Source organism: Coenobita brevimanus, chromosome 70 (genome assembly GCF_032717465.1).
Source record: "Coenobita brevimanus isolate Jiangsu-jjx chromosome 70, ASM3271746v2, whole genome shotgun sequence".
Lineage (NCBI taxonomy): Eukaryota > Metazoa > Arthropoda > Malacostraca > Decapoda > Coenobitidae > Coenobita > Coenobita brevimanus.
The window spans coordinates 31,842,307-31,863,109 of NC_137023.1; the positions used below are offsets into that span (position 1 = coordinate 31,842,307).

General features: G+C 41.5%; 1 protein-coding gene across 1 annotated transcript in view; it reads left to right on the forward strand.

Moving 5' to 3' along the window:
- Positions 1 to 1,503: 1,503 nt before the first annotated feature.
- The window catches only part of LOC145406407 (synaptotagmin-15-like), a 124,275-nt gene continuing 104,975 nt past the window's right edge, over positions 1,504 to 20,803 (forward strand). Inside the window, exons 1-3 of the mRNA XM_080277566.1 lie at positions 1,504 to 1,694; positions 10,168 to 10,282; positions 13,284 to 13,388. Of these exons, the coding sequence (XP_080133692.1) occupies positions 1,504 to 1,694; positions 10,168 to 10,282; positions 13,284 to 13,388 (411 nt within the window). The remainder of the gene's footprint in view (positions 1,695 to 10,167; positions 10,283 to 13,283; positions 13,389 to 20,803) is intronic.

Consider the following 20,803-nt stretch of genomic DNA (forward strand, 5'->3'; position numbering starts at 1 on the left):
TGGATAATCTGCCATCACTTCACGGGGCGACTGTACCATCACTGCAGAAAAATAGCCCTTGTTAGCTGCCTTCAGCTGGATAAGGGTAGTGAAGACTCAACCACAGATTTCTCACCGTACCATCTAAGCACAACTTTTTCCCCTAATACTGCAGCTATCTTGTTAGTAGAAGGCAGCGATAGGATATGTTGAGAAGGTGCATCTTTCACATTTCTTTTATTGTGCTGTTTTATAAACTGAAATTTTTTATTTTCCCATCAGTATAAACTGCAACGCTGTGGGAAACAACGCTGCTGAAAGCCAGGCAGGACTGAGGAAAATATGGCAAGTAAACATAAAAAGAGAAGTACGAGGTGAACTAATTATCATTCACACAACTTAGCAGTGATACAAAGCAGCGTTATATAAACGGGTTCGCACTGGAATACATAGGGATGAAGGAGTGGAAATGATTATAAAAACAAATGATAATGTGATATTGAGTTAAGGGCTAGGGAAATAAGGAAAGAAGGCAAGAATACCCCACATAATTTTAAAGTGAATAATGAAGTGTTAACATAAGCATGCAGATAATAAAGCAGAGGGTCTAAATCGGGCGATAGCTAGACAAGTGACAATAAAGTGGGAGAGTATGTGAGACGTGGAAACGTTACAGAGCTTACAGGACGTTGCGGCTGCTATAGTCAGACTCAAATATGAAGTCCGTTTGGGTGATGCCCGCGCGGGGATTCCCCTCTCTACAGCTCTGCCACATCAACCCCAGTACCTATCTCTCTCTCTGTCATATGTCAGCTGTTTACTATTTAAACATATGTCAGCTGTTTACTATTTAAAATTGTGTATTAAATAATCTGTACTTATTAAATATATTAAATAAGGCTATATAGTGCTCTGAATGTGTCGCTTTTTAGGATAATAGCAATGATTTGTATAAATTCCACACCACGTGACAACGTCGCTTTCCGACGTTGCCAGAGGTCAAGGACACTATGTATGTCACCACCTCAGACTACAGGCGACCGGTCACTTCCCTTATAGGGATGGCAGAGCTGTGAAGAGGGGAATCCCTATGCGGGCCCCACCCAAACGGACTTCATATTTGTGTCTGACTAAAGCTGCCAATACACTTCCCTCGGAGAATAATTCCCCAGGTGAAGGTGAATGGGCGAAGGTAAGATGCTCACCATAGATGTGTCCCACTTCACAGCCGTTATCACAGTGCCGGATGGAGAGGCTTTAGTGTCGGATGGAGATGCTTTTGTGCCGGACAAAGAAGCTTGTATGTCGAACTGACATGCTTCTGTGTTGGATGGAGATGTTTGTGTGCCGGAAGGAGATGCCTGTGCGTTGGATGAAGATGCCTGTGTGTTGGATGGAGATGCTTGGGTGTCAGATGGAGATGCCTGCGTGTTCGATGGAGATGCCTGTGTGTTCGATGGAGACGCCTGTGTGTTCGATGGAGATGCTTGAGTGTCGGATGGAGATGATGTGTGTTGGATAGAGATGCTTGGGTGTTGGATGGAGATGCCTGTGTGTTGGATGGAGAGGCTTGGGTATCGGATGGAGGTGCCTGTGTGTCAAATGGAGATGCTTGGGTGTCGGATGGAGGTGTCTGTGTGTCAGATGGAGATGCTTGTGGGCCCGATGGAGATGTTTGTGTGTCAAATGGAGATGCTTGTGGATCGGATGGAGATGTTTGTGTGTCGGTTGGAGATGCTTTTGTGCTGGAAAGATGCTTGTGTGTCAGACAGAGATGCTTGTGGGTCGGATGGAGATGCTAGTGTGTGGGATGGATATGCTTGTCAGTCGTCTTCCTTGGTCTACTCCCTTGTATGGGGTGGTGAAGAAGAAATTGTACCAGTCCCCTCAGATCATAACCGGATGGAGAGTTTTTTTTTTCTAGAGCCCATAAGAAGCTCAAGAAAAGACACGGATAGCTGACATGGTCTCATGTTGTATCAAGTCCCCAGAAGCCGTTGTTTTGACTCCAACACCAAGGACAAGAGATCGACTGACTCAGCTTCATTTTTAAGACAGTGAAGACACAAGAAGCTGCTCAGAGATTATCACCTCAGCCAACACAAGAAAAGAATAAATGCAACCGCCTCATCAACTTCTCTTTATCTGTCTGACGACAACACCGTCTGGCTTGTGCTGCCTCGAGTAAGCAGTCAAGATCGATTACATTCGAGCTAAGTCTAGTAATACCAAGTTGGTTCACTTTCCCCCAGTGCGCAGGGAGGCGTGGGTTGTGTGTGACGTCAGACGGATTAAGTAACAGAAAATGTATAAAAGGACAGACTCAAATAAAACATTTATGGGACCTTGATGCATGGTCGTGAGGAGTGCAGACGTGTTTTCCATCTGCTCTTTTCTCTAGCTTTCAGGGCTGCCTCACCGGCAATTAGCTTTTTTTTTTTCACCCTTCTGGTGACGTATAGGTTAGCTAGTTTCTAACTTTTCACCCCTTCCTATTAGTTTGGAACAGTAGGTGTCTGTTCCTATTTACTGAGATTACCTTTGCTTATTGCCCACGGAGGGTCCCCCCCACTGATCGCTCTGGGGCGTGAATTAACATGGTCAGGCCTCCCTGGAGTGGTTTGAGAGGGCAATTTCAGCCTTAGGTGTGTGGTCCCAGATTGTTTGTCCCTTGTTCGTTTTTCCTCCTCCTTTCCACTTCCCCCGTTAGGGGGAAGTGGTCTCGTTAGGGGTAAGTGGTCCCTATGGCGGACAACCCTACTGCCTCCCCCCCCTTCAGGGGGGGAGGTGGTCCTGACGATACCCCGACAGATTCACGGACTGACCGCCCGCAGACTGAACGGCCCCAGACACATCTCTTGGACATCCCTGTAAATAATGTCCAATATGTGACCCTACATGCTCTAGGTTCTACTCCCTTGAGCAGTCTCAATCCTTTCCTCATCAAGAAAGTGATTGATTACTGTGCTGGGGAGGTGGAACAAGTAAAAAAACTTGGTAACGGAGGACCTGCTCATCAAAACAGTAAACTCATCCCAAGTAAAAGACTTGATGAAACTGAGTAAATTCCATTCATATGATGTCGAGCCAAAGATCCCGCACGCCATGAATTCCTGCAAGGATGTCATCACCTGCAGGGATCTCATGGTTATGGAAGAGGACGAGATCATACGGGAACTTGCCCAGCAGGACGTAATCGGTGCCTGGTTTATCACTAGATTTTCTGAAGGCATGAGGACGAAGACTGCCACCATTGTCCTGACTTTTCGAAAAGTGTCACTCCCAGACCATGTTAAAGTTGGATACGAAATTGTTAACGTCAGGCCTTATATCCCTAATCCACTTCGTTGCTTAAGGTGCCAATTGTATGGGCACGGTGATAAGACTTGTCGGGCTTCCCAGTCAGTATGTGGCAAATGCGGAACACAGGGACATGATGCTGAAAGCTGCACATCGGAGATGGTACATTGTTTTCACTGCAAGGGCGCACACTCCACTTCCTCTAGGGATTGTCCCAAGTGGAAGGAGGAGAAGGTCTGTACAGTGAAAGCAACTGAGGGCGTTTCCTCCTATGAAGCTAGGAAAAAGGTGAAGGAGTTGCATGCAACTCCCATGTCAAGTAGATCCTATGCTTCGGCCGTAATGTCCCGTTACGTCATGTGCACTGTGGAAACACAGACTGACCCTGAACCTGTTCCTCTTGCCTCACACTCTACCTCTCCATCTGAGCCTCCTGTCCAATCCACCTCTCGAACTGACACGCCTGTTACACCTTCCTACTCTCAGGCTGCTGCTGCCTCTCAGTCAGTCAAGCCTAAGCCAAAGCCTGACAACTCTAGTAAGAATAATATGACCACCCTCACCAAGTCACGAACTCATGTTCTTCCTGCTCCTGGCCCAGCGAGGGAGAGAAAAGGGAGCTCTTCCTCAGTGGAATCTGGGACCCTAGTTACTGACGAAAACATGGAGGTTTCCGTCGCCAAGCACCAGGATAGGTCCGCCAGTAGTCGCTCGCCTGCTGGCGGGCGGCAAAAAAAGCCTAAGCATACTGGCCTCCAACGTAAATCTTAAACCGCCGCATTCACTATATTACAGTGGAATTGTAGAGGTATTGGAAATAAATTACAAGATATAGCAATCTTTCTTTCTATACACAGGCCAGACGTTGTTTGTTTACAGGAGATGTGCCTGGAGGATCATCCTGATCCTCCACAGTTAAAACACTGCCACCCGTATAGAAGATATGAAGATCAGAGTAGCCATATACACACACAAATCACACCCACAAACGGAAGTGATTCTAAATTCTACTCTGGAAGCGGTCACGTGCAGAGTAAAATTTAATAACACGTATCTGTCTATTTGCTCCCTGTACTGTCCTCCACAGGGCCCCATTGATAGTGATGCTTTCAATTCACATTTTGAACATCTTCCTGGAAACAATTTAGTGTTTTTAACGCCCATCACTATCAATGGGGTAGCTTGAGGATTGATGGTCGTGGGGAGCAAGTAGCCGACCTAATACTACAGTCCAACCTCTGTCTTCTGAACAATGGTAGAGCAACTCGTGTAGATGATCATACTGGTAACTTTTCGGCCATTGACTTATCTTTGGCCTCCCCTGGTATACATCAAGATTTCTCATGGAACCCTTACGACAACTCCTTGGGAAGTGATAATTTACCCATCTGTCTTTCTTATACACTCAACATCATTTCGGACCCTCCACCTCCAAAATTTAACTATAAGAAAGCAGATTGGGGATCCTTCTCAAGGATTGCCACTTTAGATATGTCTGGGTAGACCATGGATGTTAAGGTCGAAAATATAACTACTTCCATATTACATGCAGCTGAGGCTGCTATTCCCAAGACTTCTACAGTTCATGCGAAGCATAGAGCACATTGGTGGACGACGGATTGCCGACAAGCATTAAGAAAATGCAATAGGAGATACAGGATTATTTTTGATAGTCTGCCCACTGAGGAAAACTTTATTGCATACAAACAGGCATGGGCTGAGGCAAGGAGAATAATAAGAAGGGCCAAACGTGACTCCTGGGGGTCCTTTGTGTCCACGGTGACTCGTACAACACCATTATGTAAAGTCTGGTCCACTATTAGAATATTAAATAATAAAGGGCCATATAACCCTGTCACCACCCTGCAGGTGAACAACACCATCTATGACGAGCCCGTGGACGTTGCTAACATCCTCGCCAGGAGTTTTTCTCATGTAAGTAGCTCAGCCGATTATGACAAGCGTTTTCAATACCATAAACGCACGGCTGAGCTACAGATTATTGACTTTGCCACAGAAGACGTAGACTCCCCGTACAACCAAGAGTTTATGCTAGGTGAACTGCTCCTTGCCCTTAAATCCTGTAAAGACACCAGCCCTGGACCAGACACCATCACGTACGGTATGATCCAGCATCTTAATCAGGACAACCTGATTAAGATGTTAGCATTGTACAATGAGATTTGGGCATCTCGAACGTTCCCAAACTCATGGCACTTTGCGCACATCATACCGATACCCAAATAGGCTGGTCGTCTTATGATTCCCACTTCATTTCGTCCTTTGCGTTGACTTCTTGTCTATGTAAGGTCATGGAACGTATGGTAAACAATAGGCTTCTTTTTGTTTTAGAGTCAAAGACTTTGTTAAATGATTAACAATGTGGCTTCCATAAGTACAGAAGTTCACTAGATCATTTAATGAATTTGGAGCATTATATTTCAGAGGCATTTGCCAATAAAGAATTCATGATAGAGGTGTTCTTGGACATCCATAAAGCCTATGACATGACATGATGACACGGTATACTAATGAAGCTCTATGCTTATGGTTTAAGAGGAAATTTGCCTATTTTTATTTCAAATTTCTTTAGGGACAGAACTTTCTCTGTCAAATTGCCCCGTAACGTAACATCGGATATATTTATCCAGGAAAACGGGGTGCCACTGGGAAGTGTGCTTAGTCCTACTTTATTTAGTATTATGATCAACGATATTCTGTCATCAATTCCCATCCCGAGGAATCTTAAATACTCGCTCTATGCTGACGATTGTGCAATATGGCAATCTTCCCATAATGCACAATTTTTGGCTGGGCGGATTCAAGCAGCCCTTGACTCCATCCACCAATGGGCCTTGCAGTGGGGATTTAAGTTTTCCGTCCGTAAGTGTGCCGCTGTAGTCTTCACTAATCGTAACGTACCTAATTTGTGCTTAACTTTGGATAATCAGGTGGTACCTTTTCAAAATTCTATAAAATTTTTAGGAATACATTTTGATCGTAGAATGAATTTTAAACTTCACGTTAATACTTTGCTTACTCGTTGTGATAAACCGTTAAATGTCCTCAAGTACCTGGCGGGTACTACCTGGGGTGCCGACAGAAAATCTTTATTAATGGTGTATACTGTAAGTCCCTTATTCGATCGAAGCTAGACTATGGCGCACAGGTGTATGGCTCGGCATCCGATCCCACATTGAAAGGATTGGATGTGCTACAGAATAAATGTTTGCGAATGTGTCTTGGAGCCATCCGGTGTACCCGTGTGGATTGTATGGAAGTGGAGGCGAATGTGCCTCCCCTCCGTATTCGCTGTGACCATCTGGCCTTGTCCTACGGCGTAAGGACATTTAGGAAAAGTAATATCGGCAATGTGGCCTGTACCCCCCTGCATCAATACCACCACCTTCTGCGGGGGGGGGGTGTCGGCCACTTGCCGTTTGCCTCCACTTACTGACTCAGGAGCTTGGTGTGGACCCCAGTGACTGTGACAAGTTGGTGTTTAAAAATATAGCACCTTGGGAGCCACCCGGCTTTACAGTGGATGTATCATGGCTCCCAGCACCAAAGGCCAAGGCGCCGGAGGCGGAGGTCCACCACTTGTTTCGTAACATCATTGTTCGTCACTTGAGGTCCCATCAATTGTACACCGACGGCTCCAAGTCGAGTGAATGTGTGGGTGCAAGTGTGTGGTAGACTGAATGTGCCCTCAGGTTTCGGTTGCCGACTCATACATCTGTGTTTACCTCCGAACTTTTTGCCATTGACAAAGCCATAGACTATGCTCTCAATTCTAGGCATGACTCATTTGTCATATTTTCAGATTCAAAATCAGCCCTTCAGGCAATTGCATCTTGTACTACGGACTCTCACGAGATCCAGAGCCGCATCGTTAATAAGTTGCATTCATGCAACAAGTCATTCACGCTGATCTGGGTGCCTGGTCATTGTCGTATCTACGGCAATGAGCAGGCTGACTTACTTGCAAAGTCGGCTGTGGAGCTCGAGGAGACTTGGGACGTTCCTCGTGATCTACGGTCGAGTCTCTCTCTCGGAAAGAAATCAATAAATCTTCTGTGGCAAGGTCAGTGGACCAGACTAAATATTCCAACCTGTAAGCCGTACCTGGGCGACTAGGACACCGCCAACCGCCCCAGTCGCCTGGAAGAAAAAGTGTTGGCACGCTTAAGGCTCAATGCCACCATTTTAACACATATGAAACCTTATATGGAAAGACGCTTCCCACCGCACTGTGACATCTGTGATGCGGTGTTATCTAACAGTCATATCATCCTGTGCTGTCGGCGATTTATTCGTGAACGTGCTTCACTTATAAATTACTGCGGTGCAGCAGACGTCCCCTTCACCCTTTCCACCATCCTGGGTGATGGGGACATTGTTATGACTGATAAATTGATGGCTTTCTTGAGAGAGACCGGACTGATCAGAGTGATGTGACTTTTTTACTGTGTGGTTATGGTTTTTATCAACGGTAAATATGTATCTATTTTAATATTATTTAGGGTTGACAGTTGAAATATTTGAAATAGTTCCTCCTCCCACTGATCTATTTCTAATATAGATGTCCCCTACATTAAGCCAAGTTCCTCGCCTGACAGTCACCAACTGATGAGTGCAAGTGTGCAATATAGGAAGGTATTGGGCACTTGCAGTCGATGGTGGTCTGCTGGGCGAGGTCCTTCACTTTTTGTAAATTATGTAAATACATTATACCAGCTTGCTTAAGTTATTCTAATTAGGGACGACGGCTGACGTATATGGAAATGTTCCTGACTCGTTTGGTTCCCTTTCATATATTGATGTCCCCTATATTAGGTTGTGTCTTGACTGACAGTCACCAGGTGATGAGTGCAGGTATGTAATCTAGAAAGGCATTACATATCTGCAGTCGATGGTGTTCTTTTGGTCGAGGCTTTTTTACCATTAGTGTAGGTCTAGTTATTTGTCTCTTAGGACTTAGTATAGGTTAGCGATTTGTCTGTTAGGCGATTAGTTTTAGGGTCTTTATATTAGGCATTTTTGTTTATAAGTAATATAAGGTTAAAAATATAAAAAATTGCAAAAAAATAATAAAAAAAATACAAAAAATAATAAAATAAAATATATATATATATATATATATATATATATATATATATATATATATATATATATGCGTGTGCATGAAAGTGTATATATATATATATATATATATATATATATATATATATATATATGCGTGTGCATGAAAGTGTGTATATATATATATATATATATATATATATATATATATATATATATATATATATATATATATATATATATATATATATATATACGTGTGCATGAAAGTGTGTATATATATATATATATATATATATATATATATATATATATATATATATATATATACGTGTGCATGAAAGTGTGTATATATATATATATATATATATATATATATATATATATATATATATATATATATATATATATATATATATATATATATATATATATATAATTTTGCCTTAATGACCAGGGGCTCCGGGCTCAATGGTCGATAGGCAAAAAAAATAAATAAAAAAATAAAAAGAATAAATTAATAAAAAATTAAAAAACATTTATAATAAGGGAAAACGAAGAAGGGGAAGAAGTGTGGACTCGTTTAACCGTATAACATTGCAGTAGGTTCCCTCACACCCCTACGCCTTCCTTCACACCTTTCAGCCTCTTCCCTCACTTTGGACTGAAACTGTGTCATGATCTGGAGAGACCAGCATACACCCACTCACCACCACGGTCAGGCGTCAACTGAACTTGGGTTTCGTGCAAGCTGACGTCACTCCGCCCCCTGCGCCAGCTTGGACCCGTTTTAGATGGAAGTGATCCGACTTGGTATTAGTAAACTTAGACATTTGAGCTGACCAGACGAACGTCAGATTTCCTGATCAGTAAGTCAGTCATTCCCTCAGCCTCACTTACCCACGCATATCTCAGCGTCAGCTCATTGAACAAATTGGGACAAGACCTCAAATCTCTTCACTGTCGTCAGTGATGTACTGGAGAGAATGTACTTGTTGGTAAGATAATGAAATCTGCAGATTACTCGGAAAATGGAGGTTGTGCAGTGACTTAGAGAACTTCGATTCGATCCAAAATCATTTTGATAAGTTACTAAAATAAGTGAAGAATAACAGATGTATATTGATGTAAATACTTCGGTGATAATAATACTAAATGCGAGCACCGCATGTCTGTTACGCGACTGGTGAAAGAAAAGAATGAAAGGTAAAAGCGAAAGCATATCCCATGAGACGCTTAGCTGTTGTGCGAGCTTCGTGACTTAGGCCTTTGAGCCTGTGATGAATTATTCACCCACTATCGTGGGACTCAAAACCACCGGGTTATCCAAGACCTAGCTGTTAGCCTAAGTAATCATTTCATCATTCCACCTACCAACCTACAAAAGATGGATTGACACCTGACTCCAGTGACTCCAGCTCCCTGCACCAGAATTCGAACCCTGGCATTACTGGACTGGCAGCTTTATAACTTGCAGTGTTAATCTCCCGGTCACCGCGGCAGTGACACTGATCTAAGAGCTGTTGTAAATATCTGAATAACTCGAAACAGCATATAGCAGCGAGTAACATGGCTAACGGAAGAATTGGCTTCATCTCAAGGAACTTTATTCCCTCACAGTGACCTATGTCCTACAAGAGCAACCAAGAATTTTTATTTATTTTTTTCTTTAGGCGACTACGTAGAATTAATCCAAGTGGTAGTAGTAGTGGTAGTGGTAGTAGTAGTGGTAGTAATACTAGTAGTAGTAGTAGTAGTAGCAGATGTTGTAGTAGTAGAATAACCCCGGTCTGTCTGGCTCAACAGATCCATCAACCACAGGATAGCAACTGCATCTGCAGTGCTGTACCGTGCAGTGAACCTACGTTCCCTTGCGGCAGACAGCCCCTCGTCAGAGCGAGGCGCGGGAGAGCATGTGGAGGTTTGGTTTCTTGATGAACGCCGCATTTGCGTCTCCACCCAGTTAACTGGGGTACCAACCCTGTTATTTGGCTATATGATTATCACCCAGCATTATAAATGGTTTCCTGGGTTACAGGAAATCATTGAGCTTGTCACTTAGTGGAAAGTTACCAAAGTGCAGCCTTCCATCGAGTGAGTGGATGATGGGAGCTCCCACCTACCACGAAATCCAAGTCGTAAAGATTCTTAATAAATCCTACGACGTCAGTAATGAAAATCTGTTTAAAATACAGAATTATTGCTGCGACGAAATCCGACGCATTGACGGTCACAGATAGGAGATGAAGTATTAATACTGGGAAAAATTAGTTTAACCCCTTCAGTCTGGGGATTTAGTTTTCGAAAAAGTTTTATTTGCTCTCCCATTAGATCCTTTTTTTCACATAGGATAGGCCTCTTATAGTGAAGAGTTAATGCAGGCCATTTCGAACCCCTGGTTAGCAAATCTTTCCCAAGTTGAATAGAGCAGTAAGAGTAGGAATAATACACAGAACACGTCCTCCAGTGGAAGTTAATCGCGTGGGGGAACATAGCTATAAGGTATCAGTGACAGTCATTGGCATACGCTGAAAATTCGATGAGATAACTATTTCCACAAGACAGACCTCAAGTGAGTGTTGTTTATTTCCAGGTCGATACCCATAATGAAGATGATATGCGAAGGGTAAACATGATAATGTCTTGCCACTTTGTATTGTTTTCTTGTTCAAAACTCTGTATTACAGATGAGGTGAATCATATTATTTTTTCTCCTCCCTTTCTAACAGAAATCTACATGGTTATTCCTTCCAGTAATCATGTTGTGTGTGTGTGTGTGTGTGTGTGTGTGTGTGTGTGTGTGTGTGTGTGTGTGTGTGTGTGTGTGTGTGTGTGTGTGTGTGTGTGTGTGTGTGTTCTTACCTAATTGTTCTTACCTAATTGTTCTTACCTAATTGTATCTTTACAGGAATGAGTCAAGCTCGTACTGTCCCATGTCTTAAACCATATTTATCGTACATATCCTTAAATTTGTGAATTGTTTTGGCACACACTATTTCATTCGGTAGTGCATTCCATTGATCAATTGCTCTGTTTGGGAAACTGAATTTCCTTACGTCTTTATCACCTCTCTTCTTATGCAGTTTTTTGCAGTGTCCTCTTGCTGATGCTTCTCCATATGTTAAGTAATCATTTATGTCTATTTTCTCCTTCCCTGATATGCACTTATATAGCATTATCATGTCACCTCTTTTCCTTCTCTCCTGTAGTGTTGGTAGATTCAGTTTATTTAGTCTTTCTTCGTAGCTTAGGTCCCTTAAGCTTGGTATCCATCTTGTAGCGGCCCTTTGAACTTTTTCAATCTTGTCTATGTGTTTTTTGAGATGAGGACTCCAGACTACCGATGCATATTCCAGGGTTGGTCTAATGAATGATGTTATTATCCTTCTTAGCATGTCTTCATTTATGTATGTGAATGCTATTCTCATATTTGCAAGCAGTGTATACATGTTCCGTACCTTCTCGCTGATGTGGTCAGCCGGAGATAGTCTGTTATTGATAATCACACCTAGGTCTTTCTCTCTTTCTGATGTGTATAGGGTTTTATTTCCTAACTTATAATCCCAATCAGGTCTTTTTCCACTTTTACCAAACTTGATTACATGACACTTGTCCACATTGAATTCCATTTGCCATGCACTACTCCATTCATGAAGTTTATTTAATTCTTCTTGTAGCTCTTTACAAGAGTCTGTGTAAGTAATTCTCCTTTGTATTTTTGCATCATCTGCAAACATATTCAGATAGCTCTCATTTCCCGTGTTACTGTTTATATCATTTATATACACTAAAAACATGATTGGTGCCAGCACTGAACCCTGTGGTACTCCACTAGTCACTTCTTTCCATGATGAGTAGTTTCCTCTTAGTACTGTTCTCATTTCTCTTTTTATGAGAAAGTCTTGCATCCAACAAAACAGTTTGCCTCGAATTCCTCCTTGATGGTACAGTTTCCATAAAAGTCTTTGGTGTGGTACTGTCAAAACCTTTCTTGAAATCTAAATAGATACTGTCCATCCATCCTTCCCTTTCCTGTACTGTGTATGTTACTCTGTCATAGTAGCTCAACAGATTAGTAACACATGATTTTCCTTTTCTGAAACCAAACTGTCTTTCTGTTATCATACTGTGTTCTTCTAGATGATTTACCCAAGCTTTTCTTATAAGCTTTTCTAATACCTTGCTTACAACACTGGTCAGTGATACTGGTCGGTAGTTGAGTGGATTTTGTCTATTCCCTTTCTTGAATAAGGGGACAATATTTGCTTTTTTCCAAATATCAGGTAGTTTACCTTGACTCAAGGATTTCTTGAAGATTAAAAATAATGGTTTACTTAACTCCTTTGCACATTCTCGTAGTACCCAACATGAAATTTCATCAGGACCACTTGCTTTTCCTCTGTCTAATCTACTTAACTCCTCCTGTATTACTTTTTCTGCTATTTGTATATCTGATAGTATGTGTGGACATGCATGTTCCACATAGTCTCAAAACTTTTTTCTTCTTTAAAAACTAATTGTAAATTCTTATTTAGTGCTTCACAAATATCTTTCTCTTGTGTATAAGTGATTCCCTCGTCCGTAATTGATTGTATTATATCTTTTACTTTGGTTTTGCTTCCGATATATCTGTTAAACAGCTTTGGTTGATCACTACTTATTATTTATTATGTGTGTGTGTGTGTGTGTGTGTGTGTGTGTGTGTGTGTGTGTGTGTGTGTGTGTGTGTGTGTGTGTGTGTGTGTGTGTGTGTGCCACCTCTTAAACCGAAGAGAGTTTTGGGTGAGGGAGTCTTCTTTCCTCTCCTTTTCTCCTACGCTTTGAGTAGATCTTTACTCTTCAGTAATTAGTTTTACCACAGCAGACAACTTCGTCCTAAAGGCTATAAAACCTTATACTTGCCTTTTCTTGTGTACTCCTAGGTGACGGCCAAGGAGCTGGAGGAGCGTGCCCTCAAACTGACCTTCTACGACGTGGACCGCGACAAGAAACATCAGGTCATCGGCCACGTTCTATTCCTCCTCAAGGTCGGTGGTGAAGAAGATGAGGAAGGGAACGTATAGAACCTGAGGAGAGAGATTAGAAGGGTGGAGGTAGGAGGTTATAGAGGCGGAGGAGGGAGAGTATAGGTGCTAAGGAGGGAAAGTATAGTGGTGGGTGAAGTAAGGTACAGGGGTGAGAGAGGAAGAGTATAAGAGTGGGAGAGATAGGGTATAGGGGTGAGTGAGGGACAGTATAGGCGTGGGTGGGGGAGGGTATAGGGGTGGGAGAGGAGAGTATAGGAGTGGGAGAGGGAGGGTACAAGAGTGGGAGAGGGAGGGTACAGGGGTGGGAGAGGGAGGGTACAGGGGTGAGAGGGGGAGGGTATAGGACTGGGAGAATAAGGGTATAGGGGTGGGAGGAGTGTATTGGGATGGGAAATGAGGGTAGAGAATGGAAGGGGCGAGGGGGAAGGGAGATAAAAGAAGTGCATTCCAGACATAGTTGCTCCTCAGACAATTCCCCGTACAACTGTCCCCTGGACAGTTGCATCCTTACCAGTTGCCCCTCTTTGCCTCATACACTGACGAGAAAAGAAACTTATTATGGTTTATTTGTTATGTGTAAAAAATATATAAACTCAAAGTGCACAGTCATTTGACTCAGTACGATCATTTTGACTGACACATAACTTGACTGGAACAGCTTGCCAGTCTGAGGGAAAACAATAAACTGCCAATCTGTGATTTATGCTCCAGTTATCAGTTTGTAAAACTTGTCAGTCCGGGTTCAGTGCTTAAACTGCTAACAGTGCTTTTAAAACCCACCAGGTACAGTATATCAGTACTTTTCCCCTGTCCGTCCAGCCAAGGATACCCATCAACCGCAGGCAAGCAGCCATCCCTGCACGGCCGTCCCGTCAGTGAACCGATGTTCTGCGGCAGACAGTGCCTCGGCTGGGTTAAAGGAAACTCTTAGGCTTGTCATTTGGGGTAGAGCCACCTGATATGGAAAGAAGAGTAATAAAAAGGAAAAGGAAAATTGGTAGAAACAAGAAGAGAGGAGGACAGATACAGAAAAAGGATGATAACGGTGAAAGAGTCAAGGAAAGTGTAGGCACCTTTTGATCAGCTTATATATATATATATATATATATATATATATATATATATATATATATATATATATATATATATATATATATATATAGAGAGAGAGAGAGTATTAACAACTGAGGATCCGGTAGGGAACCTGATATATAAAACTGAAGACCAGGACAAGGAGACGATGGACTGGGGCCATGTTCAAGATTTATTTCAGTAACGTTTCGAGGAAATCCAACCTCATCATCAGACAAAACTAAACTACATAAAATGAATTAGAAAATGAAGTGTCACCAAAACCTCATTCACAAATTAATAAAACCAGTACAAAGTAAATTAAAAAAATGAAGTAGCAAAAAAAAAAACCTACTCACGTTAACACCGTGGCAACTACACAAAGCAACTGATCAGTAGACGAAAGTCTATGGAGAAGTAAACTTGGTTGAGCTGTATGAGACGGCTGAGTCGAATCACAATGAGTCAGTGGGTAAATAATTTAATGGATGAACCATAGGTATTCAGTGAAGGCTTTAAGTCATGTATAAACAATGATTCCGCTATTCTAAGACTAGATTTATCGTTATTTGTCATTATAATCTCAAAATCATCCAGATCAAATGTATGACCCGAAACAAATGAATGTTCCCTACTTTCCGAGAAGGGAGGGTTTGATAGTGGTAAAGTGGTTCTGTATGACAGGCCTTTGTGTTCGAACATCCTAATTTTCAGGTTTCGAATAGAACTCCCAATATATCCTGCATTACAGTGGGAACAATTAAACTTTTACACAATGTTAGAGCATAAAGCTTTGGGGATTCTATCCTTATACCTAAAAAAAAAAGATCCAATAGTATATGAATTTTTACAGATGAACCTAAATGAAAGCTGTGGTTTCCTCTTCCTTCTGCCTATAGGTGACTTTACGCTGAGTGACAAGCCATGTGGTTTCCTGTACACCAGAAAACTATTTACTACGCTGGGTGGTAACCATATAACCAAATTTTGGCGCCTGGTGGTTTAGTGGGTAATTATTGTGCTCCAATCGGATTAAGCCGGTGAAGGTTTATATCCAAGGGGTGGCTGGGGTTTATTGCTCACGTAATGCCACTCAGGGATGAGTGAGGTTGGTCACTCTTATCTTAAATGTCAGGACCAACTCCCTAGCCCCGGGCTCCTATGCTCCTCATGGGGCAACGTAGGATTGGATGATGGATGGATGGATAAACTGCATTAAGCAGTTTATTTAATTCCTTTCTGATGAGAAAACTGCTGTGCCCATAATAAGGGAGACTAATATGAAGTACTTGTTTGGGAACTAAAGACACAGGCTTAGTGCAACTGAATAATTTATCCAGGAACTTGTGTAAGGTACTTTCAAAAAGATGCAAAGGATATCCATTATTCAAGAAATATGTTCTAAGCCTAGTAATTTCTAAATGGAACAAATTCCAATCCGAGGAAAGGTTATAACACCTGAATAACAAATTCTTAATGGAGCTGAATTTAAAGACCCTGGATACAAAAGACAAAAAATTAAGACCAAGTCCTGTAAAGGTACTCTTCCTATAAACAGAGGTACTGAACCTTCAGTCATGTCTATGGACTAAAACATCAAGGAAAGGAAGCCTTCTATTATCCTCTGTTTCTACAGTGAATTCAATATTAGGGTGCTTATGATTAATGTAATTCAAAAAATCATTTACATGATCAGACTGCCTAAATAACAAAAAACAGTCGTCAACATATCTACGGTACAGCAATGGTTTAAAATGAGCAGGGCAATCTTTAAGCCATGACGCCTCATGGTGACAAAGAAATACATTAGCCAAGGTAGGACCGAAAGGAGAACCCATTGCAACCCCATCAACTTGTTTATAATAGTTATTGTTAAACAAAAAAAATGCAATCTTTGACTGAAAATTCGAGAAGAGATTTAAACTGTTTCTTGGTAAAATTTAGGAACTCGTCACGGCTTACAAAAGAGTTATCTGTACATATCTATAGTGTCTCATTGAGGGGATAATTGGTAAACAAACTTTTTATATCAAAACTGGCCAAATAAACCGGATGAGAGTAGCATAACTTCCTAAGTTCTTGTGCAAAGGCTGTCGAATTACGAACTGTATATTCATTGCTAGTGAGAGGGCTACGTATAGGTACAAGAATTTCGCGCGGTTGTGGTTAAATGTACCAATAGCTGACAGAATCGGTCTGATAGGACAAGAAGGTTTATGTATTTTAGGAAGTCCATACAAAATAGCAGGCACTGCTGCAGATGCAAACAAGTAGTCATATGTATCTGAAGTTATAGCCTTATCTTTTAACGTCCTTAAGAGTCTATTTAGTTTGTCTTCCAATTTCAGAATGTATGGAAATGGATCAATATCTAACTTAAGAAATTTAGAAGTATCAGATAAAATACTGTGAACCTTTTCAACGTACGTACTCTTATCCAGAATTACTACCCCTCTTCCCTTATCAGGCTTAGTAATAATGATGCTACTGTCCTGTTTCAGAGTTTTTAATACATTCAATTTTTGCCCGTTGCATAGAAACTTTGAAAAAATATTGACATTCTTAAATGAATCATGAGCAATTTTGCATACCTTATCACCAATTCTTTTAAAATTAACTGGTTTATTTCAGTGACTATATAGAGGCAACTTGGATATAGTGTTAATAAGTTTATCAAATGCCATAAAATGATTAACAAATTTGGGTTTAGCAACTGCAAGACCAAAATTCAAACCAAACAACAACGCAGAAAGTGTGAAAAATATTTAATGGTTTTGGTAAACAAATCGGGGCCATCTCTCTGGGCACCAAAATGTGAAAAATATTTAATGTATACAAGTCGGTATCCCTGTCGGGGCACAGCTATGTACTGTTTCTGTTCACTGAAATAAATCGTGAACATGGCCCCGGTCCATCGTCTCCTTGTCCTGGTCTTCTTCAGTTTTATATATATATATATATATATATATATATATATATATATATATATATATATATATATATATATATATCATCAGCCGTTTGAGTGTCCACTGCAGGACCGGCCTATCCCTACCGAATTGGGGATGATACAGCCAATGTATCTCTACCAAGTGGCTTAGGCTGTCTAGTAGAGATTGTATGTAGGGTGAGAAGTGCTTGTAAGTGTAATTGTAGTGTTGGAGTGGCTTTGGATGTGTGTGTAGTCTGTGAACCAAGTGTAATCAGCCCGCACAAGCCGACTGGGCGGTGGCTCAACCGGTAGAGAGGTGGCGTGCGGTCCTAACGGACCCAGGTTCAAATCCCGGCTGGGCCAGGGAACAGTTTAAGGATTTGAATTTCATTAAATCAGGCTTTACTGATCTACCAGAAGACCCGCCGACATGTCGTAAAAATACCCCCGCTAATACCAATACACCAGTCCTGTATGAGACAGCCCTAGCATGTATTCAATATGGACGGTGGGTGTTAGCGCCGAAGTGGTGACATGTAGAGGTGTATGGTATGTAGGAGGACTGCTGGGCCTTGATAGCAGGCTGTGAAGTCTATGCCCAGAGTCGGACAAAAAAAAAAAAAAAAAAAAAAAAAGCATAATTGATAGTATGCGACAACCGTTCAACCACAGCACCTCTTGTGTCCGCCAATGCAGTACGTGGCCAGAAGAAAGCTCCCAAAGTTTGTTATCCTGGCGGGACGCGAACGCTCGTTCTTCACTTTACCACTGTACCACAGAGGCTTCATATATATATATATATATATATATATATATATATATATATATATATATATATTGTTACATAGCCTATGATTTCATCATCCTTTGTGTAATTTTGACGTGCAGTGAGCTGCATGTTTGATCGCGAGCGTGTTCTGCCTCAGTCCCCCCCTTCTACCGTTATAGTAAAGTCGTCCTTTCTCTTGTTCAGAGCGGGATTGTCAGCTCTTTGTCCCCTATGGCTTCGTTTGCGCGTCCTTCTTGCAGGTTGTATCGAGCTCTGCTGGCCCCTATATAATGAGCTCTGTATCTGCATTGTTGCCACTTAGATCTGCTCCTCATTTTGTTCACATCTCTGTCCTCCCCTGTACAGTTATTATTGAGTGCTCAGAAAGTCTCCAACCATCTAGCAGCTGTGTAATTTGAGTATAACTGTTATTGCATTTTTTCTTGTACTGTGTGGCGTAAGGTGTTGATTTGTAGGCCTAGTGAGTTTTTGTAATTCATGTTGTCAGCCATTGTTAATATTATTTTGTATCTGTAATAATTTATCTTGCATTAACTGAGCATTACCCAGTGTATTTTCATTTTATCAGGGCTGACTTAGATAAATTTACACTTGCTAATTTCGTGTTAATAGAGGCTATTGCAGTTAACCATATATTTAACCTGTTTTTTGCCATTACATTATCCTTATGAGTCCTGAATGTTTTGTTGTTAGTTTGAGCATTAAACTTTAACTTGTAATTTTATCTAACTCTTTTGTTTTGAACCTGGAACTTTACGGGACAGTAGTGATTTTTAGTATTCTCACTTAAAGTGTACATTATCTTTCGCTGTTTCGTAACATAAATTTGGCGACCTCATATCAGGATATTCAGGATATTATCATAAGGATATTGCTTGATATTTTGTGACTGTGATTTATTCATGATGTCTACTATTACTACGCTTGATGAAGCCAAAGATTTTTTGTCAAATATGCAAACAGTGTGTGATGTAGAAAACAGAACAAAGAATGAACTTAAGCTTGTTGCTCAACAATTGGGAATTGCTGTTCGCTCTCATCATTCTAAAGATCAAATTGTTGACATGATTAATGGAAGCTTGTTTAATGTAACTCCTCGAAATGAGCAAACACAGATTGAATTAGCTAAGTTACAGCTAGCCCTGCAGGATACTCGCGTTAAGGAGGCTGAATTTCAGGCAAATGCTCGTATTCAAGAGGCACAGGTACAGGCTCAGGCACAAATTGAACTTGTTAGGATTCAGGCAGACCATGAGTATCGCATGAAACAAGGTGGAACTGGATCATCTAGCTCTCATGATTTTGATGTGGCTAAAAATGTTAAACTTGTCCCTCCTTTTAATGAATCTGATTTAACAAAGTATTTTCAGTTGTTTGAGAGGGTAGCTACAGGTTTTAATTGGCCCAAAAAGTATTGGCCAGTACTCCTTCAAACTGTTCTCACCGGTAAAGATCAAGTAACTTATGCATCTATGCCTCAGGATCAATGTAATAATTATGATGTAGTTAAGAGCTTGATTCTTAAGGCCTATGAGCTTGTTCCTGAAGCCTATAGAGTAAAATTTAGGACAACTTACAAGCAAGATAAGCAATGGAGTAGACTGTAGCACCAGTCGAGCAGGGCAGTACTCCCGAGGTGGATGGAAAGCTGATGACAGGGAGTGCTGGAGCTCCCGTTTCATCAGCCCTCAGGACTAGTTCCTGACCATCCCCCTTTGCTGAACTTTTTCAGTGTCTCAGTTACACAGAGAGTAGGCCAGCATGCTCTCCAGTACAAATTTCTCTATCTATCTTCACCAAACTACATGCACAGTACACACTACACTTCCTATTCAAAATTTACCAAAATGGCGTCAATTCACCTAGCCTCGGAGTCCCCAGGGGGGGGGACCATAAATGCCCCCGCCATCTGCCCCTCTCCCGGTGACGACTCGAGGTGCCTGGAACCACTGTCTGACTCTTCTTCTTCATTTCTGCAACATTCGCGGCCTTTCATCTAACTTTCGCTCTGTTGAGCACCACCTCTCCTCCTCTAAACCTCACCTTCTTTTTCTAACGGAGACTCAGCTGTCTGAGGCAACTGACAGCAAACCCTTTTCTGTATCCTCCTACTTTCTTTATACTCATTTCAAAGCCAAAGGTGGCTGATGTGTATACATACGCAACGACTTATCTTGCTCTCGTGTTCCTGAACTTGATTCTTCTGAATTCTCCACTCTCTGGCTTCGGCTTTCCTGTCATTCTCTGACTAAATATATCTGTGCTGTTTACTTATCCCCTAATTCTACTGACTATCAAAAATTCTTCGACTATCTTACTTCTACGATGGAACACATTCTGTCCATTTCTCCTTTCTCTGAAATCTCCATTCTTGGAGATTTCAATGTTCACCACCACCTTTGGCTCTCTCTCCTTTCACGGATCCACCTGGTGAACAAGCCTACATCTTTTCTATCCTTAATGACCTAGAGCAGCTTGTACAGCACCCTACCCGTATCCCTGACCGCCTTGGAGAGAGCTCCAACATACTTGACCTCTTCCTCACAACTAATCCTTCAGCTTACTCTGTTAATCTTTTCTCTCCGTTGGGCTCCTCCGATCACAACCTTATTACCTTAACCT